The sequence below is a fragment of the Camarhynchus parvulus genome, chromosome 6 (assembly GCF_901933205.1).
Source record: "Camarhynchus parvulus chromosome 6, STF_HiC, whole genome shotgun sequence".
Taxonomy (NCBI): Eukaryota; Metazoa; Chordata; class Aves; order Passeriformes; family Thraupidae; genus Camarhynchus; species Camarhynchus parvulus.
Window position 1 is genome coordinate 22,715,274 of NC_044576.1, and position 25,435 is coordinate 22,740,708.

Here is a 25,435-nt window from a genome sequence, read left to right on the forward strand (position 1 = left end):
ACAAAGAAAATTTACTAGTCTACAGTGGAATGGTTCCCTCTGAGTTATTTCCCCAGTTCTCATTACAGAGCAGTTGGATAGTAAAGTTAGGAGAGAGATTGTGCTGCTGAATTATGACTGTTGCTGCATGAAGGAACCTCACCTGCTTTATGTGAGCTGTAAAAGAAAATTGATAATGGCATTTTAAAGGCTTCAAAATATGGGTGGCTTAACAGAGTGGTCTGGTATAACTGCTGCTTTTGCATAATAGAATAGTACAAGAGCTGGTCTATGGCAGATTTAGAGACTTTTCATTTTTGTAGAGCTAGAGAGAGACTTCAGACTTGCTATTATAAATTATGAACTAAAATAGTAAGTTTGAATTGAAATGTTTTAATAATTTCCTTGTTGAGTTCTTTTGAAATCAATACCTCCCTATAAAGCAGTTGGATTTCATGGAATCAGCAATCCTCACCAGAAAGAAAGAAAAGTCAGTGTTTTTTGTTAAAACATAAACTTGCAGGAAAAGAACCGGTTTCAAAATTGTGAGGATGAGTCACCTTGCTGTGCTAGGTTTAAGGCTTGTTAGTTAGTGCCCCTTCCAAGCAGGAAGGGTGCAAGAGTCCCAGAGGGTTCTGTGAGCAAGCCTGTGTATTTACAACACATCCCCTGCTCCCATGGTAACTGCTGAAGGATATGAATTTATCCTGGGGCAGATTGGGTACCTTAGCTCATCCTGTCATGGAGGGAACATGAAGCCACCTCAGGTTTACCACGAGGCAGAAGTATTCAGCAGCAGTCAGCTTGTGTGCAGTAAATCACAGCCTTAGTTTACTCCTGAGGATTTGCTGATTTATGCATAGGCTAAAATAATTTTGATTTAACTGTTTAACACATTTTCTTTTAGTTCCTTTGCTTTTAATTTCTCCTGTTGATAATAGCTAGATAATTTCTGTGCTTTGCCAGCTGTTGTATAGATTTGACAATTACCTGGTCATGTCCTGGAACTTTTTCTGATGACTGTTGGTTTTGCTGTGGTCACCTAAGGAGAGGAGGCTTATCCAGTTGTGGTGTTCTCATCCCTGTCCTGTTTTGAAAGCATGAGTGTCAAAGGTAGGAAGGGAGGATATCAGATACTCTCCCTGTTTCCAGCATGAGGCAATAGAAATTATTATCTAGCCCTTTGTTTCTGTAATTTCTTAGTTTTTGTGGCTACAAGTCATGTAATTCAGGCTGTTCTCAGTGCTGCAATGATCTCTGTACAAGAGCTGATCTTACATCCCACATGGGTGACAATGCAGCAAGTGGAAAGCTGGGTTTCTGGCTGTAATTCCAAATTTCTTGAACTCCCACAGGTTTTAATTTGGCTTCATGTTATTTGCAGAATTTTTTGGTGTGATTTAATTGAGTAGTCAGTGTGAATTTTGTGGTGTTCGTGTGTATGCAAGGGAAAGGGAGATTTTCTAAGTGTTCAGTGTTCACATGGCCATAAACAGGTGGGTTTCCAGCAGAGACATTTGCATTTGAAAACCTGCTCTAACCAGGCTGGGCTTTCCCAGGAGAAGCAGCACCAACAGTGAAACGCAGCGATCGATCAGCATAGAATTGTGTGAGCATTTGATGGGCAAAATGTTGTGGTATAAAGACAGGGCCCAAGAATAAGCTCTTTGTGGCTTTGTTTCATTCCTGAAAACTGTGACTGAGAGGCTTTTATCATTTTAAAAAAATTAATCAGCCACATTTTGTCTAACTTGGAAAATATCACAAGATATCCCTTGCAACATTCTAAGTGCTGTTTCTTTAATCCGATTTTGATACTAAAAATATATATAATTTTTCATTTGTCTGCTTATAGTTCCTCAACTCTAAAAGTAAAGTAATAATTGAACCAGTCCTTTCAGTCCCAGAGCTGGAAGCGTGTAATTTAGTGTACATAACGATGAACCCTTTGAAGCAGCTTGCATTCACTATGTTTTCTTTCTTTCCTAATTTTAACTGAGGAAAACATTCCCTTACTTATCACAGCACTTCTGTTACATGCCTCATTTTTCAGGCTAAGTTCCTTATGGTAGTTAGAGTTTATTTTAATTCGTAATCAAATGAGCTGTCCAGGAAATTCATCTGAAAAAACATATATAACAAATGTTCAAACCCACACCAATGGGGACACCCAGTGGAGACACACTGAGTTGCCCAAAATTACAGCCAGGAGCAGGCCAGCAGCTGCTCATCAGGGAGAGGACTGAAAATATTTTTAACCACAGCAGTTCTGAGGGAGCTCTCATGAGTTTAGCTGCCTGCTGCTGAGGGCTCCCCTGAAGCATCCTGCCTTTGCTGCCCTTGCATGAGTCCATGCTTGTAGTCATGGCAACGAAAAAAGGCTATTGCAGAAAAAAAAATCTGAAAGGGTTTTTTTACTAAAAATTGTCACTAAAGGAATTATTAATAATAAATTTGGTCCTGATGCACAATTATTGCAATGGGGTGTGCAAGCACTCAGTTCCTTGGTGGTGCTGTTTAATGTGACAGGGAATGAGTTGCAATTCCCGGCAATTCAAAAAGCTTTTCTCTTGCTGTTGCAGACAATGCCATGTTCATCTATTAGCCCTGTAGATATTTAAGAGGTGTCCTGTTGCAATGTGTTTGGAAGGTGATGTGGGAAGGTTAGGTGAAGATCCAGGACCATGGGGGAGGTACCTCTCTGAATTGGATCCTGCTCCTGTAGCATGGGAGATGCTCCAGTCTCAACAGACAGTAACTCAAATAACCACTGTTTTCCAGTCTGCACTGGAATTCCTAGTCCTCTTCCAGTGGGCAAGGTCTCCTTTCCTGCTGAGTTCTAAGTGTGGCCTTGGGAGAGACCACAGCAAGGACAGCAGCCCAGACTGCCTTCATAGATGAGCTTGGTCAAGGAGAGGGGCGCTGGGCCTGCCACTCACTTTGGAAGCAAGCAGACAGTACTCAGTTCATCCCTGGAGCACTACACCTATCTCAGAGGGCAGAATGTGGATTCCAGCTTGTTTATTTGTATGTACAATAAAGCTCTGCTTGGACAAGCACAAGACCCAAGATAAAAGCAGTCAGCTAGGCAGCATTACCACACGTACTCCAGGAACTGCATGCAAATGGAGTGTGCTTTAATTGCTGTGAATGTGGTCATGGCTGGTTATTTTACTTCTAGTTCACTCAGAAAGCAAGCATTAGCCTTTCCTGTGGTGGGGCAGCATCAGACAGATGGGTTCTGGTGTGCCTTCTGGCATGCACTAGCTGTGGAATATGGGATTATCTGGGGTTTTGTCTTTCTAAGTAGGAGGGGAGGAAAAGAAAGGAATGCCTGCCTTGTTTTGATGCAGTCTGTTCTGACATAGAATGAAATTTATAGCCTATTGGTTTTCTCATTGTTTGGGAAAGAAGAAACATATTAATTCTAATTCTGCACCAGGGCCGCCCAGACAACTGGGAGAGGGAGTGATTTTGACTTACACTATCACAAGTTGGGCAGCAGAATTTTTATTAAATATAGCAGGGTAGTATTTGTGTTTAATTCAGATTTGAGAATATTTTCTCTGTGGCCAATTAAGAGTGTGAATTGCTGTGGCATTGGGCATCCAGTATGGCCTGCTGACTTTCTGTGCCTTCTCAAAAAAGGAGACTAATAGTAAATGAGAGACAGGCTAATTTTATTTGCTAGTATTTCCTGTTGGGTTTAATATCAAAGTAGGACAGTGTTTTTTGCCACAGGACTCAAGAGTGGGCAATTTTGAAATCTGTGTTGAACTCAGATGACTCAATGAGACTCCATTCCTCTTTCAGGTGGTTCAGAGGCTCAGCAGAGCTGGCCAAGGGGCAGTCATTGTGAATAGTGACCAGTGACTGTCCCAGGCCAGGCCAGAGGTCCCTGCCTGGCAGCAGTCGGGAGCAGCTGCCAACAGAAGGAATGTTCTAGCAGACTTCACAGACTAAATATTTCTTGTTTCCTGTCCTTGCAGAAAACACCTTTTGCAGCGGTGACCACGTGTCGTGGCACAGCCCTTTGGACAACAGTGAGTCTCGAATCCAGCACATGTTGCTGACAGAAGACCCCCAGATGCAGCCGGTGCAGACTCCTTTTGGGGTGGTCACTTTCCTGCAGGTATGGCCCAGCCACCATGGCTCCCACTGCCACCTCCTGGGCATGCAGTGCAGCTAACATTGCTTTGAGCTATGTAACTCAGAGATTTATTATCCTGTCTTCAGTTTCAAACATGAACATTGAAAACAAAATGTTGAGAGAAACAGTTTTAAAAGCTAATGTAAAGATAAATGAAAATTAATTCTATGGTAATATTGGTAAGCGATCCACTGGTTTGAATGCCAGGAAGAGAAGAGTTTGGAGCAGGGCTTGGAGCTGTTTTAGCAGTACTTGATTGCAGAAATGTAGCTTGCAGTACTGACACAAAGATTCTTTAGAGGCTGAGTTTTTCTGTATTGATCTACTGTTTAAGAAAGGTTCAGGTTTGCTTTGCAAAAGAAACACAAAAAAAATCCCTTGTGATTTAACTCTGCTATTCAGCATGGAGAGCTTCTGTGGCCAAACAGGTTTGCTTGCTTTCCCAAAGTCCTTCTCAGCGATGCTTCTTAGATAGGAGCTGCTTTGGATATTTTTAAATTGCATATTGGGTTAATAGCCTTAGTGGAAGACTGGCATAGTTTATGCCAACTACTGATTTCTTCATGCTCCGTGGAAAAGCTTCCATCCTGTGGGAAAATGCAAGTGTCTGTATTTTACAGTTTAAGCTTCTAGTTGCACCCATTTGTCTTTGGCTGTAGTTGCAACATGTAAAAGGAAGTTCTGTTACCACAAACCTACACAAGACAAGTGCTCTGCAAGGCTTTTCTGAGGTGCCCAAATGTCTGTGTTTTATCAACAAACACAAGGTGGGTGTGAGATTAATTAGTGCAAGGTGAGTTGTGGGACCTGGAAGGAGAGACAGAGCCAAGCTAAGCCGGATAATGCCTGGCTGACTCTCCAGCTAGTACTGTGTTAGTCCTCATCTCTTCTTTAGTGCCCAGCTGTCTTGAATCAAAGAACAGTCAGCTTGCTGCCTCCTGAGGCCCTTGGCCTCTAATCTTCCACAACACATAAAGTTGACTTGGTTTTCCCCTTTGTTTGATGCTTGTTGTTATGAATTTATTTTGACCCATGAGGATAAATGATTACAAAAAGCAAAGAATGAACACAAAATAATTTCCTGTTTAGAGTCCTGATGTTTGTATGTAATTAGTGAGTGAAGGCCCAGGGAGGGGTGTCCTGGGGCAGGGCTGATTCAGGCTGTTGATGAAGGAAGCCTGGAACATGGGTGGGGATGAAGTGCACCTCCAAGGGCTGGGTCCTGACAAAGTGAACTGTGCAAGGGGCAGGAGAGGTGGTGTGCAGAGCTGGGTGCCTGCTGACATGAGAGTTTTCCATGTAGATCTCTATCAGTGCAGTTATGTGCTTACAGCAGAAGGCACATCCTTCACTCTGCTTGCTGCTCCTCAGAGCTTAGTTTCCAGTTTTCCTCTTTTCTGATAAAATATCAGTTGAACAGATTTTGTTGAAAAATTCTGTGTTGTTGGAAAAGAAGAGTATTGAGGAAGAAAATAGAACGCCGTGGCAGAAAATATTTTTCATCTCAGGGCGAATCGTTGTTCTCAAAGGCATAAACCAGTGGTTGATACAGCAGGAAAGAAACTGCCTTCTGCTATCAGCTGAAGGGTGTTTCACCCCTTCATTTGAAGCAGCTGATCTCAGCTGCTGTTAGAGAGACATCTGGTATTGCTCAGTGTGGCAGCTCCTATCCTGAAAAGCAAACACATCCTGCATTATACAGGAAGGCAGAAGTGTGCAGTTGCCTCTAGTGACAAGTGGATTATGTGGTGTGTAAGCAGCTTTACTTTATGGTGCTGGGTAAGATGTAACCAGTCAGCAAACTGAGTTGGTCAAGGATTTTATGAGCACCAAAGCAATCCTATGTGGCAGCAATTCCCTTGCCTGGTTGAGATTGCTTGTGCAGTATTGCATTTGCCTCTAGCAATCGGATGACAGAGCAGTGTTTGTATGTGCTTAGCCCCTAAGCTGTCTTGCTCTGTCCTGTCTGTGTGGACTTGATTGAAAAGTCAAGCAGACTAGTGTATAAACCCTGATTTGTCACCAGACCCTCTTCATTGTTAAATTCACACACTCTTTACAAGATTAAATGTTACATGACCAGAGTGCTTCACATGGTAAGTGGGGAGAGAGAGAACAAGATCTTGTGGGATCCCACTGTTGTCTCAGGCTCCATTTGTCCTGGCATATCTGGTTAGATTAAAGAAATGGTGATTCTCTGTATGTGCACTGTTTGATCCAATACCTTGTGGCACATTTTCTCCACAGTTCTTTCATGGTTCCCACCCAGTTTAGTATGTCTGTTGTTATTTATTACAGATTGTTGGGGTTTGCACTGAGGAACTGCATGCAGCTCAGCAGTGGAATGGTCAAGGGATTCTGGAACTGCTTCGGACTATCCCAGTGTAAGTGGTCACATAGCTCATACAGGGGAGCATTTCTATAGAGAACAATTCAGTTGTTTATTTTTATTAACAATCTTTAACTTGCTGGTGAAACTTATTTAATCTGTGCTGTAGCAAGAGATGGGAATTCACTGCAAATCTGTTCTCACGCACAGACACTTAGATGGCAAATTAATGCATGTGGAAGTCCACATGTTCAGGGTGAAATAGAATGAGGTCTTGAAAGCTTAATTTCCTTCCTCTTATGCCTGCAGGGTTTTCTCATTGGTTCTTCCTGGGATAACTGTTACTGGTGACCTTGCTGTTTAGTTCAAAGAAAGGAAGGAGAGGGTCTGGCTTACAAAACTGTCTGGAAGTACTGTCTAAAAGTGAGAAAGTCACTCTCAGCTTGGCCCACTCTTGGAGGGCCAGTTTGCAGCAGGAGGAGCATTCATGAAAGTGAAGCTCATTATTTTGCCATGGGAGAAATAACAAAGATGATGTTGGGTTGAGGAAGAGATGGGTTTTAAATGGTAAATGATATGTTGATGCTTTGCTGCCAGGGTGCAGCTAAATCTTTTTGGCTTGCAGGTATTTTGCTTAAACATTTTTAAATTCAGTAGAAGTTATTGCCATGTGATTGTAACTCAAAAAGCCTTACTTTTTAAAGCAAAATAGTTCTGAATATTTGTTTCTGGGCACAATAGTACACTCTCTAGTATCACAATAGCCTTGAATTGATTGATTATTTGGAAGAGCTGGACTTTTTTAACTTGAACTTTTCCCTTTTAGGCACAAGTGCAGATAATTCATGCAAATGCCCTAGAGTAGAGTGAATTTGTCCAGCTGCAAGCTTTGTTTCTGTGTCCCTGAGACAATAAACACTGCCTGCAGCTCCCTTAGCTCCTCTAAGTCAATACAGATACAGCACCTCTCTCCTCAGTCTGTTCTCATATTGATTTTTCGCTTTTGTGCTGTGGTATAAGCACCTTTCCAAGAAAAAAATGAGACCCAAATGTGCATGATTTGAAGGCAAACCTGCAAGCTACTAAGCCATTGATGTGGAACTGGGGTAAAAGTCTCTTGCACCCCATTGAGGCACTGTGGCAGGTCACACCCCTGCAGTTAATAATTCACAACTACCAAAGTGATGTGAAAAAACAAGTGGCTATCCATGCATCTGAAAACCTGTAAAATATTAATCTTTTTTTGCTCCCACTCTTAAATGTTTTAGGAGACTAACACAAACTAGGCCAGAGGAGGGGGCTTTTGACTGCAATAACAAAGTATCTCATGAAAAAAATGAATTTTTTTATGGCAGTTCCAAAAGACTTTAGTTTTTACTTCAAATGAAAAGCACTATCTAAGGCTGACTTTTGCAGTCTGGCCCAAAGTGAAGTCTGAGTATTTCCTCTTCACAGTAATCCGTTTTCTATCACCTTTGTTGGGAAACACCTTGAGCCTTCCAACTTTTATTGCTAATGATAACAAAGATTTCCCTGAGCCATCTGAGTACTTGGCCATGAAGTACCAACTGGGTAAAATGTCTGTTGTGATAGTATTTATCAGAGCAATAAGCTCTTCGTGGCACTGAACATGACTGCCAATCTTGGCAAAAAGAGCAGTCCCACTGGGGCCCTGCTCTATTCTTAGATATGTAATAGAGGAATAAATCTTGACTCCATGCCTTGCCCATCTTTCTTTGAGTCAGGCTACACTGGACTTCTCAGTCCCAGTTCGTTTCCTGTAAGATTAAAACCCCTCTGTCTTGTGTGAGCAAGGGGGCCTGCACAGGGGATAACAGCCTGTGTCAGTCCTGACTGCTGTGCACGTCTGGGTGCTGCCAGACATGAGCTGATTAACTGCTAGGTCATGGAGGGCTTTTATTATTTTTTTTTTGGAAAATATAAAGGGCAAATGCATGCTGTGGGATGTATACACCACATAGAGGGGTTTCTAGGCTTATTTCAACCCTTATCTTGTGCTTCCTTGCAGTACAGGTCCACTCTGATGACCCTGCTGGAAAGTTCTAATTAAAGGGCTTGTTTGGTTCATTGCCTGTCTTTCTTTGTAGAGCTGGAGGTCCCTGGCTGATAACAGACATGAGAAGAGGAGAGACCATATTCGAGATTGACCCACATCTGCAAGTATGTCTTTAGTTTATAAAATGTCATGTCTCTTGTAGGAGCCAACTGTTCTAATATTTTCTGTAAAGGTGCTTGGATCTTCTCAATGTTTTATAATAATCCTGGAAAAGTCTTAGAAACTCTTTGCATTCTTAGAGGTGGTTCAAGAGGGATTGTCCAGTCCCACATGAATGGCAGGTCTAGGAAGAAAGATAGAGAAGAGAGACCAGGAAAATGGAATCTCCAATTTGAGACAAATTGGTAAAATTTGGACTGGTTATTTTAGAAAGGAGGAAGAAAGAAGATGGAAGACAGAATAATACAAGATTTAGGAATGGTACACCAGGAAATTTCTCCTTCCTTTTATGTGCAAGTGTAAGGAGATATGACATGTAGAAATCTCAAAACTAACTAAGTACTATTTTTTCACAGCGAATGTGATAGTGTAGCTCATTCCTGTAGGATATCACTTGAGGCCAAGTAGTTGGTGTGGACTGAGAAATTATGGGAACCCAAAAGTACCACATGCAGTTATTAATAATCCATGCAGGAAGAGGTATTAAACCTTCTTCTTCAGAGTGCAATTTAATTTCTGAAGTTTAAAGATAAGAACAGGATCTCTATGGAGAGGTTACTGTACTATGGACTTGTCCTGATCCATGCATTTGGGAGACAGTTCTGCAATTCCTTCAGCAGAGCTGGAGTACATGGTACTGGAGTACATGTGTCCCCAGCAAATCCAGTGTGGTGCTGGCCATGTTTCAGTGAATCACTGAGTATTTGCCTTTAACAGAGAACTTATGGCTCAGCCTGGTAGGGCACGTGCAAATGTGCATGTTTTGTACAAGCAGTTGCTTATGGTCTGCATGTCTGTATCTGATTATTCTCAGTTGCCTCACAGCATCTTTTACTTCGAAAGCTTAAGAACAAAACCAAATTCTACTTTTACTGGTTTTAAGGATTTGTTCCTCTAGAATAACCCCAGTCTGAGAAACACAAAAAAATGTTCTACAAATGTTCCACAGTGTGGGAGCTAATACAACTGAAAGTCCCATAAAGTTTTTAGACTTTCCGGAACTATGCCCTCTCCCCTCCTGGAGGTGTTTCTGTTGTCTGCACACTGGTGATTCCTAATGATAACAAGGTTTTCTTCAATTTACTGTAAATGAAAAATAGCTCAGCTTACTGGAATCTGAGTCAGCCAAGGCAAGTTAAGGCAAATAAAAGAGTACCTCTGCCTCACCAGTGTGTCCTGCTGCTGAAAGCTGCTACGTCTGTGGTCCTTCCGGACTTCCTCACATGGAGCACATTCCTGTTTCTGTTCTCTCTTGCCCTTGCAGAAGTGCAGATGGGCAGGTGTGTGTGTGCACACCTTCCTCCTGCTCTGCTGCTGCAGCCCCCAGGGATTCATAGAGCAAAATCCGCCCCTGAGTCCCACAAAGAGCCTGTGCTGAGTGCAGGGAGCCAGGCTGTGCCCGGCTGCCTTCAGCCCTGTCATGTGCCTTCTGCTCTAATTAGTGGGGAAAGGATAAAGTGTCATTTTCTTGGTGTTGGTAGAGGGTGTGTGAGACCAGAAAGGCAGCAGTGAAAGAGAGGTGGAGGGGAGGGAGGGAACAGGCAGAGAAACTGGACAACTTTCTTGGGAGCCAGCAAGCATGTTGTCTGCCTGGGAAGCAGGCAGAGCTTGTTTGGAGGCTGTATTGTGTCTTGTGGGAATTGGTTGAGGCCTAAACTCAGCCCTGGCAGCAGGAGCTGTACTTTCTGTTCGGAGTTGCTGAGAATGGATCCCAACTAAGATGTCATCCCAGGATGTCGGCAATTAACACTGTGGCAACGCTGGCTGTTTTCTGTTCAGCCAGGCTTCCCTGTAGGCCATTCAGATTTCCCTGGCAGCACTGTCAAACAATTCCTGTCGGTCCCCAGCTCTGTGCCGATTCTCAGTGCTTTGCTTCTGTTTAGCAGATATCTCAGAAGAGAATAAAGCTGATTTGAATTTCCTGAGTTGTGGTTGCCGCTCTGCAGGTCACACTGCAGTGCTCTGGCTCGTTTAAAAAGGGATCAATGACTTAGAGCCTCAGAGCATCCCTCCCACATGCTGAGAGGAAAATGGGACAGAAATATCCTTTCTTTGAGGAAGGAAAGAACTGAACCTCCTTTGCCCTGGGCTCCTCCAGCCTCCTGTTCATGCTGCCCTTCCAAGGAAGGAAGAACAGCTCCTCAGTCCAGGCAAATCTTTGCTGGCTAAAGGTGGGGTAGAACTGTGCATTGCCAGAGCTATGAGTCTACACTGATTGGGATTTTTTTGACTTTTCCCCTTTTAACATCAATACTTGCGAACATTATGAAACAGGCATGCAAATTAGGCTGCCTTAAGCCAGCTTGTTTCCATCAGCTCCCCTTGATCTCCAAGGGATGCCAACAGAGCAGCACTTCTTCCCCTGAGGAAGTGCTCTGCAAGCCAGCTGAGCTGCAGATGAGAGTCCTTCCCCTTCCCCGAGGCTCTGCACTGTGTCCGCAGGGTCTGCCTGGGAGTGGGGCCCTGGCTGCAGGGATGGGGGAGCAGATGCCACCAGAGCCTCACAGCCCTCTGGCCTCTTCTTCTCCGTGCTCAAGAGCAGGTTTGGTGGCTCTCCCATGCTTCCCCAATGACTGGGATAAAAAATAACTTTGCTGAAAAGCTACACCTCCCCAAGCCAGCTCATTTGGGTCTCACAGAGCACCATGGAGGGTTCCCAAAGGAGCCACGTGCTAAATCTCACTTAGAGCATTGTCTGCATATGTAGGAACGGATGTATTTTTATTTCTTTCCCCACAACTTCTATTTCTGGGTGACACAACTAATTTTATGTTTAGGATAAAACAAAAGAAAATCACAGCAGATTTATTATTTCTCAGATTTTCCTATTACGTTTTCAAGAAGCCAGTTTCCCCTGACGCTGGAGGAAGATCCTAACAAGGGGAGAAAAACAGAAGAAAGGCAGTCTCTTGAATACTTAAGTCTAAGTCAAGACTGCTCTGGTCCTGCAGTCAGCCACAGGCTCCTACCTCAATTTTGGGCCAAGGAGCAGGTTTTGGGAGGTGATCCAGACAAAAAAAAAAAGAATTGGCTCAAGGGAAGGGATAGGAGCACATGGAGGAGGGTGGGACTGCAGTCATTGCAAATTACATCAACTTAAACCGCTGTGCAACCACACCCTGAATGCTTGTGTTTATCTTTGAGCTGCTCAAATCCTCTCTTGAAGGGTCACAAGAACAGGCAATGCTCTTCCCCGGGTGCAGCATGCACATCTGGGCAAGGGGAGGGATGTATATGGGTTTAGTCTAGAAACTGTTTCTTTGGGACAGATTTTGCAATGAGCAAAATGTTCACACAATCTCATCTTCAGTGGCAATGTCAAACCAGAGGGTACTTACATGGGGTGGAGAGATCCTCTCCCACTGTGTATGACACCACTCTGCTCTCTCCTCAAATCTTGAAGTTTCTTGGGACTGCCTGCGTCTCGAGGTGACACAGATGTATGCAGAGAGATGCAGATCTTGCTGGTGCCACTGAGCAGTACCAGAGGCAACACCCCTTCAGAAAAGGGGAAACGAAACCTGGCTGGTTCGGTGCCAGGGAAGAGGTGCCAGCCCTTCCTCGGTGTAGCACAGCCCCGAGTTTGTTCGGCTCAACATTACCCCCTTGTGGGTCACAGGTGGAAATTCAGACTGATGCCCATGTCCAAGAAGGTGGAACTTCCTGTAGAAGTTTTGGCTGTAGCTTAGGGCAGGCTTGCTAGTAACAGATGCACATGTCCTTGAGAAAATGCCTGGTGCCTGAGAGCATCCAGCTGCTTATGATTGGTGTGTGACACCTTCTGAGACCCAAACACTGGTTATGTGCTTGGGAAGTCCAGCTTGCAAGGGAGGGAATTTGTTTATTTGCCAATAGAGAAAGCTATGCAAAAGCTTTGACATTGGGAACAGACCTGTGTCTCCTTGCACATCCAAACTTGCATGTTTGTCCTTTATGGGGACACCCCAGCACATTGGAAAGCAGGGATTCTCTGGGCAGTTTGCAAATGATGAACCCATGTGAATGAGGAGTGTCTCCATGAGCTGCGTTCATTGTGGGACTCCTTGGTAAGGTTGGAAAGAGAACTTTAGTTGATCAGGGGTTTCTTATCATTGACATATAAGAGATTGACTGCCAAGCTGTGTTTCGTGTCTTAAATATTTCAAGTTGGTGTAAATCAGTGCTAACAGTGAAAGAAGCAATCCTGCACACCCCAGGCCAGTGGTTTCCACCTTTCTCTCTCCCTGCTTTGTGCCTGTCAGGGGCACATAGTGAAGCACTGGGGACAGGGTGGGATTTCAGACCAACTTGCTATGGAAAAAGTTTGTTTGGTTCAGAGTGGCTTCCTGATTTGGCTCAATGTGCAGTTGCTGTTTGCTGACACAAAGCACAGGGTCCAGAGAGTGGAAATTGCCCACAAAAGGGGATCTGCAGGAGCTGGTGAAGGTTGGGCTGCACCATGGTGAGCTCCAACTCAGGCTCAAGCCACACTCAAAAAAAGTCTTGGTGTTTTGAATCTTTTCAAGCAGGAGAGAGTCGACAAAGGAATTGAGACAGATGGCTCAAACCTGAGTGGAGTGAGTGCCAAATGTGCCTGGGATGACCTGAGCCGGCCACCAGAGGATGATGAAGACAGCAGGAGCATTTGCATTGGGACCCAGCCTCGGCGGCTCTCTGGGAAAGGTGAGAGGTCCTGGGCCAGGTCACTGTCACAGCCTTTCAGTTTCTGTTCTGCTGGGTCTGGGCAGTGCACTGAGCCATGCTGCATCCTCGAGTTCATAACAAACCCCACAGCCATTGGGAGGCTTGGTGTGTCTCAGGGCAGCAAAATGGTTTTTGGCCTCTTTGAAGAAGGCAAGAGAGAGAAAAAGAGTTCTTGGCATTATTTTGTCTAAACATTTCTTTCAGTTTTTAGGTAAATTGTAATCTGAATCTGCAAAGTTAAACTGAGCACCTGCTGAAACCAGGACTGTAAACACCTGCAAGGTGAAGCAATTTCATTTTCCCAAGCTGTGTTTCCTTATTAGCATTATCCCTTCTTGGGAAGCAAGTTGGACTGACACTGCACATTGCTGCAGCTGAACTCAAGGAATTTGTGCAAATACAGAACTCTAAAAAGAAGAATTAAAAAATCGTGGAGTTTCCCTTTGCAGTGAGATGCCTTCTCAGGGTAGAGATGTCATAGCCATTACACAGGCTTGAAATTATGCATGTTACCTTTCAAATGGGTGAAGCAACATAAAATTTGAGGGCTTGAGATTTCCTGGAATCAACAATGGTTTCCACAGGAATGGCATCTGTTCTTAAATCCATGGTAAAAATTAGTTAAACGCATACAACCTGTCTTCTGGCTTCTGTGCAAATATTTTGAACTGCACTGGATCTAAAAAGGCTGTTTTGCCTCAGCCTTGAAATGAAAAACTCAAGAGAGGTATACATGATGAAATTTGTATATTCTTCAAAAGATTTTTAAATAATTTGGGTTTTTTTTTCTCTACCTAATTCTCACATTTCTCAAAAATAGATGAGGAAACTTCTAAAAAAGGCAGGAAAGCTTCCTATTGAAAGTATTTGGCCAGCAGACATTTCAGAAAAAGGCAGAAGTAAAAAGACTTCATCTGAACTGCATTATTTGGAGCTTATTTTCAGATGTGAGCTTGAGGCTAAAGGTTGCCCTGCATAAAAATCCCTCCCTTTATGAATCTTGTTGTAAATTAATCAACAGATTTCCAAAGCCAATTGCAAGAAACTTGGAAACCTTCGTACATTCATTTGGGAAAGGAACAAGTTCCTGTTATGCCTAATGGGAAAAATTATTTCCAGTACAAAGTCCTGGAAGTGTCAGGAGGTTCTATGAGAGTTAGAGAACCAACAAACACCTCATTTATGAAAATTTACAAAACTACTCAGAATTTCTTCATCAGGAGGACTCAGTACCAAAAATTCCATCTCTCCTTGCCTGACATAACAGTGAAGCCCAAACAAGGGAATTCAAGCTGACATTATAAAGTGAAATAACTCCTAAGGAAGTTCAGGAAAGTGCAGTTAAGTGTTACCCCATAACATTTCTACACTTACTTCTGAAGGGGAAAAGTTTAGATGAAACACACCTGATGTCTTCTTGTGTCTCTGTTGTTTCTGGGGATTCTAAATCATGCTAAAAAATTCTCTTTGCAGATACAGAGCAAATCAGGGAGACTTTGCGGAGAGGGCTTGAGATTAACAACAAACCTGTCCTACCTCCAATCAATGCACAAAGACAGAATGGGTTGAACCTCGACCGAGCACCGTGAGTTTCACCCTGCACATTCACATGGTGGCAGAGGGAGGCTAAAGAGCTCAGCATGGAAAACAAAGAGAAGGTTGGGTGGGGAAAAACTTGGCAAGGGGAGAGGAAAGCTGGCAGTGACCACTTGCAAAGTGCAAAGATGGGTGGAGAAGAGTTGTTCAGGTTGGATAAATGGGCTAGTACTCAGGAGGGCAGCTTTTTAGAGGGTTTTTGGACAAACTGTGCTAATGCAGAGTGGCTCTGACTGTTCTGTAGAACCTGCTGTTCATGGTCTTCAGTGTTTGAATTCAGACTGGAGTGATGCCTATAAAAAGTACTGTGCTGAAAAGTGCTATGGTATCAGTAGAGATAGGTGGCATAGGTGACTGCTGATATTTTTTCCTGAGTATTTTGTTTTCAAGCTCATAATTACAAACCTTTCAGTTAAAATGTTGATTTTTTTTTTAAGCGTCTTTGATCTTGCCTTGCTAAAACAGGTGGGCTCTGTCAGTAATTACATGCCAATAACACCTGGGTCTCTAATAACAGTAGTCTAACAGATGATTTAAGTGGGACCAGGGTGGCCCATAGATCTCTCTTGTAACTTCTGACTTAAGTGAATCTATTATCTGTGTCTGTCTTTCTGGGCTTCTCCCCTTCCCCTCTTAGACTTCAGGTGCTAGTTCAGTGCCTTCCCATCAATTTTAATGCTCTCATCTAAATGATACAGAAAGACACACATCTTTGCTGCACTCTTTCTTCTTGGTATTTCCTTTGGTTTCTTAGTCTCTGATGAACATCTCTGCCTTCTGCTTTCAAGAGTAAAGATCAGCATGAAATCAGCACTTCCCTGTAGTGCCAGGCAGGGACAGCACCCTGGTCTGTTTCAATTCCTGTTTCATTCTTGATTCAAACATTTCATGAGAAAAATATTTCTTGTTGCTGTCCTTTCTTGTTCCATTTTGTGGGTGACTTCCGATATGCTGAATAAATGAATGTTTATGAGTTGCCTAATCCTTTGGGGGAAGTATTATGTGTCAAATGCTGATTCTTTTTGCTAATATGTAATATGAGATACAGGTACTTATATTAAAAAAATCTCAAATGACTTTATTATTGCTTTAGGAATAATCTTACTTTTGCCATATAGTAATTATATGGAGTCAAATTCTGATCTGACTCGGGTTTTGAGTAGTATTTCTCTGCCTGCAATTTGGTCACATTGCATCATTGGTTGGTCCCACTGGCCCCCACTGAAAAAAATATAAAATTATACCATGTAATTTGCACCAATCACACCCAGCCTTGGAGAGCTCAAAAGTACTGGGCAGGATTTCTCACAGATGCTGGGCTCCTGCATGCATCTGCTTGCCCAGTGTAAGCTCTGAGTCCTCAGTGGTTGAGGGTGGCCACAAACATTTTGGGTGCACATCAGGTCAAGGAGGCAGCTGATGGGTAAGCCTTAATGCTGGGAGGCAGTTGTTTCTTAGATGAGAGAGCTTTACATTATTCAGGGTGAGATAAACAGAGATACATTTGAGACAGAGTGGTGAAAGGTTAGCAGAGGTCCAAGATGAAGCACACAAATATTTACCTGGGTTTTTAACTGTTCTGAGACAGAGGAAGGAAGGTCAAATTCAGAGCCTCACATCTGTAACAGTGCTCTTTGTTGCAAATCTCTCTTACCTGCAGCAGCTGCACACTCACCCTGCCTGAAGCCTGAGTGGCAGGAATGGCTGGTTCCCAATGTTTGCCTCCTAGGAGGTCAGTACATTTCCCTGAGGTCTATGGTTACCACTGGGGAAACTGATAGGTCGCCTGTTTCTCCATAAGCACTTCAGTTAAGGAAAGACAGCTATCAGCTGTGTTACTGTGGTGATACTATTGGAGGCATAGGGGAAATCTCAGTTTAAAACAGTTGTGTGTCCTAATACTTTCTTCCTCCATCTTGCTACATGCTACTTTGAGAGGAGTTTGGGAAAGGTCTTTTTCTCCTTGTGCAGTTGTTTCTCCTCTCCATGTAGCAGATACAATGGGACTTGTTCAATGCATTGACCATACCAAAAGGGATGGTTTGTGCTGGAAAGCAGTGTTTACTTACAACCTCTGACTAACTAGTACTTAAATCAGACCTGATGATTACTCTTACTGTGGCTAAATCTGATCAGTCAACACATTTTCCAGAACAGTGTGGTATAGATGAAGCAGAAGAGGAAGATCTTGTTATGTCTCCGCCTTCCTTAGCACACTGTCTCAGCATGTCTCATGCATTTGAGCAAAATTGCTCAATGTGCAGTAAGTACAAGAGCATGATATGGAGACTCTCATCTCCAGCTGCTGCACAGGAATGTAACTGAGGAGCTCAGCTTTTGCATGCAGTAATGTATCTACATCCATGTTCCCTGCAGGTACCTGCAGGGGTAAAGGCTGAGACACAAAAGGCACAAACCCAGTGCAGATATAACTCTTCCATAGGACTCCTGAGCACCTGAGATGAAGGACATTTCTGTACGTAGATCTTGTCCTTTTGGTGCGATCCTTGCTTGCATTGCTTGGGCCTGGTAGGGCTGGGGCTCAGGTCTGTCCTATGCTGTAAATCTTGTGTAATCAAAGGCAAGTAATTTAACTATTGAGCTTCAGTTCTGAATCAATAAAATGGGACTAATAACAATGTCATCTTCTTGAGGCACCACAAGGATAAATATGTTAATGATTACGAGGTGCTGGCTGATGGGAAGCAGACTTGTGTGTAATCATATCCTGCACTGTACACACCAAATCATAAAAACTCAAACCTGTGGTTCTTTGCAAGGGTCCTGTGAATAACTAGTGCATTAGAGGTACTTTAGGAACTTGACAGAAACACTCTCTTGGGGCATGGCAAATTGTTTCAAATCTGCTTTCCGTAGGGAGCGCTGCAGAACCCCAGGCTGTCAAATTTGCACCCAGCTGACAGTAGGATGTTAAAGTCTGACACAGACTCTAAGGGCTTTGTGTAAAAGAGGAATGTGCTGTTTATTTATCATGGATTTGCAACCACCAACTGCTTTCCTAGTCACTTTCTTCCCTTTCTTTTATCCTAACCCTACCACCCACACACAATAATCTATCAAGGTTTAAAGCAGACAACCTGTTCTGCATTCAGCATCACAAATAGTATCAGAAACACTCAAGCTTTTGAATATTTATTTGTATAAAATGTAGAGGATCCAGATTCCATATACATTTCCCAGTCTTTGTATAGTTACGGTTTTCAGTGCTTATGCAAAAACTTCATATTATTTGGTTGGAGATAGGGCTTGATTCAGTGTTTTGGCTCCAGTAAAGCATATACTGACATGTTAAGCGTGCATATTACCAGTTGTTCACTGTCCCAGAGTCCTAAAAAAAAGTTCCTTTGGGAAAAAGCTGGTTTCTGTCAAAATCCTGCTGGGCAGCTGTAGTACTTTGATTCATTAGTGTTATTACTGTAGACTGTGTAGCCCTTTTTCTCCTAAGGATATGAATAAAAGCACACTTAAAGCTTAAAACTGCATTGGACATCTGTTTCTCAAAATGACTGTTGGCTCAGTTCATAAGCAGCCATTAAATCAGTTTGTACGTATTAACAAAGGAACATGTGAATTAATCTTTGGAAACATGACTGATCATTTTGAACATAGGTAACTGAATACTCTCAATTACTACTTGGAGAAATAAGACGTGCATGAATACCAGTGTGCGTTTCAGCGACGCATTATTTGTTTCTTAGGACCCATCAGCTTAGTAGGTGCTGCTGAGACACACAGAAAGGCAAAGCTCCCAGTCTTCTGAATCGTGTAGATTGTCTCTTGTTGGATACAGAGAACTGTTACCCGTAGGGGATGTTTAAATGTCAGACTAAACACTGCTGCTGTCAAGCCCTCAGTGGGCTGGAAGCTCCAGATGTCAAAGTTCAGTGACACTTGTGGAGTCTAGCTTCAATCGCTATTTAATTTCTTGATGTAATAATTTCTGGGGCCGAGTCTTTGGTTATCTTGGTAATTAGCTCTGTGCTCTCCTGTGCAGTAGGTGAGTAGTATCTCCATGTTACAGATTAGGACAGCAGAGTTAATTTGCCACAGTTGCAGTGAGAGCCAGCACTGGGATAGGGGAATTCTTGACCTTTTCCACCCCTCAAGGGCCCCCTTGATCATGCAGCATTGCTGAAATTGATGTTTTTCTGCCTCTTGGCTGACTCAGACTGTTCTACTGTGAGTTGAGGCATGGAGTAGAAACCTAGTGCTAGCACACTGCATTACTGCATGTGTTGAAGCTAAAATTATCTGTGATTGTTGCATTTCATTGTGCCAGAATTCAGGTGTGCCCACGCACACCCCAGTGTCTGAACATTAGGTTTGAGTGATAGAAAAGGGTCTCCAAAGTCTGTATTACTTTGATAAGGCTTTTTCATCATGTCTCTGCTGTTTATAGCTCTCCCCCTTCTCAGGAAGGATCAAGTGGTGTGGTTCACATGCCTGACTCTCATATTTCTGTCTGGGATTTCCCAGGTAATTGTGCTGGTCCCTTATGTATGATGTCCCATTTGTCCAGGGACCCACAGAGACCTCAAGTCCCATCTGCATTCAACTTCTAGGCAGAAAGACAGTATGAGTCTAGGGAAACCTGAACATATGGTAGCCCTGTAGCCATGTGCTAATTCCATCCAGCCCTGAACAGTTTCCAGCTGTGCAGGGAAATGAAGGCAGGTTCCTGGCAGAGTAGGGAACAACCCTCCGGCAGGTGGGGCTGGCAGGACTGTCCTGGCAGTGACCTGCTGGAGCTCTGCGCTCTGAGCATCTCAGGTGGTTGCCCTCCCCTCATGGGAAGAGTTGTGTCCAGAATTCCTCCTGGGATAACCCCAGACTATCACATGGTGTGCCTGGTTTGGAGCACATGAGTAATAGTGGCGCTGCTTCCAGGGCTGGAGTCCACTGCTTCTGGAGTTCTTGGTAAATAGGGCACATGGATGGAGCAGCACTGGGTTAATGCACATTAACAAGCTCCATCTGAGCAGCGTTTCTGAGGAAGCTCTGCCAGTAATACCAAAATGTAGAATTTGCTTGGAGGCGAGTCTGCACTTTGCTTCTCCCAGTTGCACTGGGTTTTCATTCTGCTTTGCTTGGGCAGAGGGAAGCTGTTGTCTTTGTAGCTGGTTTCCTGTCTTCAGTTCTTGGAGGCAAACTTTACATAAAGAGGAGCATTTCTGCATTCTCTGAAGCTGTCTGGTTCTGGCTAGGCTTTCTGATTCTGCAACCACTAAGCAGTAAGTTTCCAATCCAGTCCTGCTTATTTAGGCATGCTCTCTCATCGAGTCGCCATTCAGTGGTGTCCTGGTTGAGTCAGGAATGCTGAATGGAGGGAGGCAATATACTTTAGGGAGTGTCTCTCAGCGTGAGGCTGACTGCTGGGTGACAAGATTGCAAACTAGAAAAGTAAATGTCTGGAAAACCAGTGTCAGTAGAAGTACAAAGCAGTCACCATGCTAATAATTTGCACTCCTGCATAGTTTTCCCCATCTAAGAATCCGAAAGTGCTTTGCAAACATTGACTTAATCCTTGCAACGTCCCTACGTGGAAAAATGTCTCGGTTTTACAGGCACGGAACCTGAAGCATAAAAGAGTTGTTTGACTTCTCTCATGAGTCTGCAGGGTGCCAGTGGCACAGCCTAAATCTCTCAGTTCTACTTCAGCTGCAGGTCTTGGAACAGTCTGGCCTCTGCAAGCTCTGACAGTGGTTATTATGCAGCTTTCCAAAGGGATATGTGAGTGGCAAGAAGATTGTTGCTACTGGCATTGTCCTAGCAGCCCTTCCCTGCCAGGAAATGCACATAGAACATCGTCACCATCCTGTTTAACCAGGCTGAGGAGCACCCAAGTCTGAGCACTCGGAGTGGGCTTGTCTCAGTGTGACCACGGCAGGAGCTGTGTAACCGTGTCCTCCCCAGTTCTGCACTCGCCCCTGTGCGTGCCTGACGGGTGCTGGAACTCTGTGTGCCAAGGTGCTTAGGGCTCTTTCCCACAGCTGCTGGTTTGCCCTTCAGGGGAAACTGTGGGAAAGAGACTGAAAGATTGTTGGCACTTAAGTGATCTTTGACCATATCTTCATGAGGGAGCGAGGAGGTTTGAAACAGCCACGGTTGGAAAGGGAAGAAGGGGGAGTGGAAGGAGGGGGCGGGAGGGGAAGAAAGGAAAAGTGGCCCGACCTTTCTCTCTCAGCTGTGCAAGCCTGCACTGATGGTTTGCATTTGCTAACTCACAGTACTGGATTTTATATGGAGAGAGCAAGGAGCAATGACAGAAACTAACTTCAGTGAGGCAGTGGGCACCCACTCCTGGAAAGGGCCCCTGCCATGGCCAGCTTCCAACAGCATGTCCTTTGTGGTTTCGATACCTGACAAGGTAGCTTGGAAATGCAGCAAAATTATGCTCCATATCAGCAACAGAGCTTGGAGGGGAACAGAGACTTCCTTCCTTGACAGATCCATGAGATCAAGCGCTCTGATCATAAAGCAAAGCGCAAATGCAAGAATAAATAAACCTTTCTTAATCCAATCAACCTGGTTATTCTTGAATCCCATAAAATAACTGCCAGTGGTTGCTTGAGGAGTTGTTATAAACATGACTTATAAGGAGGGGACATCCAAACTTTGTGCAACCTAGCGATTGCATTGGCGATTTTCCAGGATCCCCAGGGGCTGCTGCTAATTGGCATTAAATTAAGCAGGTTGCAGCCACCCTTATCTTTAATACAAAGAGAGGGCACCTGGGAGGCTACAGGTTCCAGCGTGTGGCCTTCTCACATCAAGAAGGAGCACAGCACACTGGGACATCGAGTCTCCTCAAGCCCTTTGCCCTTGTTGACAGATCCGGGGAAGCTGCAGGCCACACTGGACACCTTTACAATGGCTCGATCATGCTCTCTTTCTTAGAAAAAGAGAAAAAAAATCAAGTATGGCTTTGGTTAAGTTCATGTTAATCAGCATTCATGAGACTTAACAAAAAAACAACAAACATAATTTCCTCCCTCTCTCCTCCACCCAGAAGCAGACTACTGGTAGAAACTGAAGCTGGAAAAAATAGTTGAAAGTCAGCTAAAGTCACCTTGGTAACTGCAGCAATACACTTGCCCAGAACAGGAGACATCAAACCCAACTACAAACAGCTTTAAAGAAACAAAAAGAATGTAATCATCTAAAGAATTAATCTGACAACTGCCCACGTTTACACCTCCCACAAGCTCCCAATCAGAGGGAAATGCGCTTTAATCTCCTCCAACTCCCCTCCAGTTTCACAAAACACTAGATGTGCAGTCTTTAAACTGGGGCATTTCCGGCATGCTGCTTCCATTTAAATCTGCTGCCTTTCCTAATGCAGCAGCCCTGGCTTTTGCAGAGTTGTTTTTTCTGGACACTGAGAAACATGAATTTTTTTGTGGGGGTTGGACAAAGTATTAAATCTGGCATAGACAAAGTTTGCAACATTTTTTGTGATAGTCAGCTAGATCTTAGTCATAACAAGTAAAACTCAACTGACTCTTGCTGCTGATTTATTTGGTGATGGGGTGGAGGAAGCAAAGACTTACGGGTAACTGACAGTCGTAAAACCAGGGATGTTAGTGTTAGAAAGCAAACTTTTTCTCCTTTTTTTTTCTAACTCTGAAAACTACAAGCTGTGGATGTCAATGTGTGTTAGGATATGAGCTTTTTATTAATAACAACCTAGAGGTCCTGCTGACCCTTCATCTGGGTGATCACCCTTTGGAAGGGTCAGCACAAGGATTTCCAATCCCAAAGAGAGAATTTTAAAGGGTCTTTCTTAGTCCCCGTGTCATGCAAGATTTTTCCAAGTCTGAAAATGATGGCACTGTGACCTCCTAATGTGTTCTGTGCATTCCACTGTATACAATTCTTGTTTAGAAAGGTCTACCTTAGACGGAAGGTTATTTGGTTTCTGCTATTGGAGTTTCACCCTTAATTTCAAATACCTGAAATTGTGTGAGCTCCTCTGAAGGGAAACAAGAGACACAGAGTATGAGTATTTTGGAAAGGATTAATCCTTTCATGTCATTCACAGAATTGACTACCATTTTGCTTCACCTTTTTGACAGAAGGGCTGGTTACTTATTAATGTGAAGTCATAATTATTGACAGCCATAAAGTCATGACAGTTCCATTTGATAGTTATACATTAGTCAACATCTTCTCTTGAGCATGTAATGACAAACAGCATTTGTTGGTTTTAATAGGACTCAGAAGGCTTTGCCCCTTGCCTCCAGAATTATTGTCGTCATTCCTATTATTGCATTAACAACCGGAGGCTGTTCCCCCTCCGGACTGCAGCCCCATTGTGCTCGCAGCTGACTGGCCAGCATGGTGGAAACCTAAAAACCCACCTTCAGCTCTGAGGGGTTTGGAGCCCAGGGTTGTGGGGAGCTGTCCTGCAGCTCTCTGTCCTGCTAAAGCACAAATCTCACACCGGGAATTGCCTGTGAGGCTGTTCTGTGATGTCCCCATGCCTGGCACGCTTAGGCAGGCCAGGTGAGCAGGGCACAGTCTCTTGTCTGTAGCAGTAACATTGCTGTAAAACTCCTGATCCACTCCACAGTGCCTAAACTCTGGAACTGCATTTTGGAGTGCAAGTTTATGGCTTGCCTGAAAATCATGCTTTGCTAATGGCTGACCCTTTTGGTAGGGGCTGATAAATGAATGATTGGAAGCTGTAGACCACAGGCTGACTTTCCCACAGCTCACTGTGTATATAAGATCTGATAAGGAAGTTGAGACAAAGCTGAGCTTAAGGTCAACTGATCATTAATCAACTGTAACTGCACTTCTCAGGTAATCAGCCTGAAAAATGCTGGCCTGCTCCACTCTTTGAAGACCCCACCTAGAAAGAGCTATAAAATGTTTGCTGAAGTAGATTAAACACAACTTTAAGTGCCACACATAGACTACAAAGCATGTTGTGGCTTTGCTTCAGGGTTAACCCACTTAACTGACACTCTGCTGACTGTCAGTCCATCAGCCCACCCTGTGTATAAGCTGTATCCTGATGTATCATGTCCCTGCTGGATACATTACTACTTTTGTGTGTTGCTAAAGAAGAAAATAGGGCATGTTTTACAGTTTTTATCTTGCAGAGAGCTGAGCTGCTCTGTTATCTTTTTTCTGCATGTCTCTGACCTGGCCATGCAGTGTATTTTGCAGGTTGGACCATGAGATATCAGAGTTTAGCTGTTTCAGATTGGGCACTCAGCAGCATGAGTGAAGGGCTCCTGTGGGACTGGGTGACCCAGCAGAAGCAATAGGCTGATCTGCATTGGAACTCACACTGAACTGCGCTGCTATGTGTGTGGCTGGTGGGAGTAATTTTGGGACAGCTCTCAAAGGTAAAATCAAGTAAAGGTGTCATCTAGGTCAGCTCATGAGGGTGAAGCTGATTCTTTACAATCGTTTCCAGATGTACACTAAAGACAGTTCAGCTTGGATGGAGGAAGGATCCAGGCTTGTTTTAACAATGTTCCCAAATGGAGCCACAGCTTGATAGCCTTGTTTGGCTTTTGGTTCTCGTGGCACAATGGAGGTACATTGCAATGTGGAATCTCAGTGCCCTCCTGCTTTCCCTGTCCCTCTCCTCTGGCGATTCTGTACTGTATAAACTATCTTAACAAAGTCTTACCTCTATTAAATTCTTGTGGAATGCCAGGTGACAAGAATATAAATCACTTATCAGACACTTCTTATCAGTCCATGTCATCCATTAAAGTCATAACCCATCCTGTCCTTTATTCTTTGTTCCAGACTGTCAAGTAAGGGATCATGCTGGTGCTCTTTGAACATATAAAGTGTTTATGGTCAAGTATTTTGAGATAGATCGTTTTATTATCTAGAGGATTTGGTCTGGCAAAGTTCCTAATCATGTAACAACATAACCATGTTTTAGCTTCAGAATATGCTGGTCTTGCAGAAATGAAGGAATAAGAAAGCAAAGTTACTATTGTCCTAAAGCAGCCCGACTTACAAGGCAGAAGAATCTGTGAATCTCCTACTTGTCACATGGAGAGTTTGTCTTCTGGCTGTTGCACTTGTTGCTGGAAGAACCAGGAGATTCTCAAAGCCTTTTGGTTGAACTGTGCAAAAAAAGGCACAAAGGACTAGTCTTTTGTGCCTTTTTTCCTGCAGTCTTTCCTGCAGGCCTGAAAAATCCTGAAGATAAAGCAAAAGTAGGAGGAAGGACACACCTGGTAATTCTTCCAAACCATTTTATAGGGTTTAGAGTTCTCTCTAGAGACTTTAGTTTGCTGCAGTTCTTTCCAGATTTTTATTTTTTAATACTGGGAAGAAATGCACCATGTATGTGCATCAATTCAGATCCCAGGTTGTCAAATCAAGGTGAAGAGCTGCATGCTGGGACTGGTAGTCTGAGTGAGGCTGTGTCTCTGCAGGAGTGGTGAAAACTCAGATGTGTCTTTGT

The 25,435-nt window shown here is 43.7% G+C and overlaps 1 protein-coding gene across 2 annotated transcripts in view; it reads left to right on the forward strand.

Annotated features, from left to right (window-relative positions):
* The window catches only part of SUFU (SUFU negative regulator of hedgehog signaling), an 88,198-nt gene that overhangs the window by 38,397 nt on the left and 24,366 nt on the right, over positions 1-25,435 (forward strand). The window contains exons 4-8 of one of the 2 annotated variants that reach the window (XM_030950733.1): positions 3,969-4,111; positions 6,428-6,513; positions 8,567-8,639; positions 13,200-13,356; positions 14,851-14,962. In XM_030950733.1, coding sequence (XP_030806593.1) covers positions 3,969-4,111; positions 6,428-6,513; positions 8,567-8,639; positions 13,200-13,356; positions 14,851-14,962 — 571 coding nt within the window. The remainder of the gene's footprint in view (positions 1-3,968; positions 4,112-6,427; positions 6,514-8,566; positions 8,640-13,199; positions 13,357-14,850; positions 14,963-25,435) is intronic. The other variant, XM_030950734.1, reaches the window with a different exon arrangement.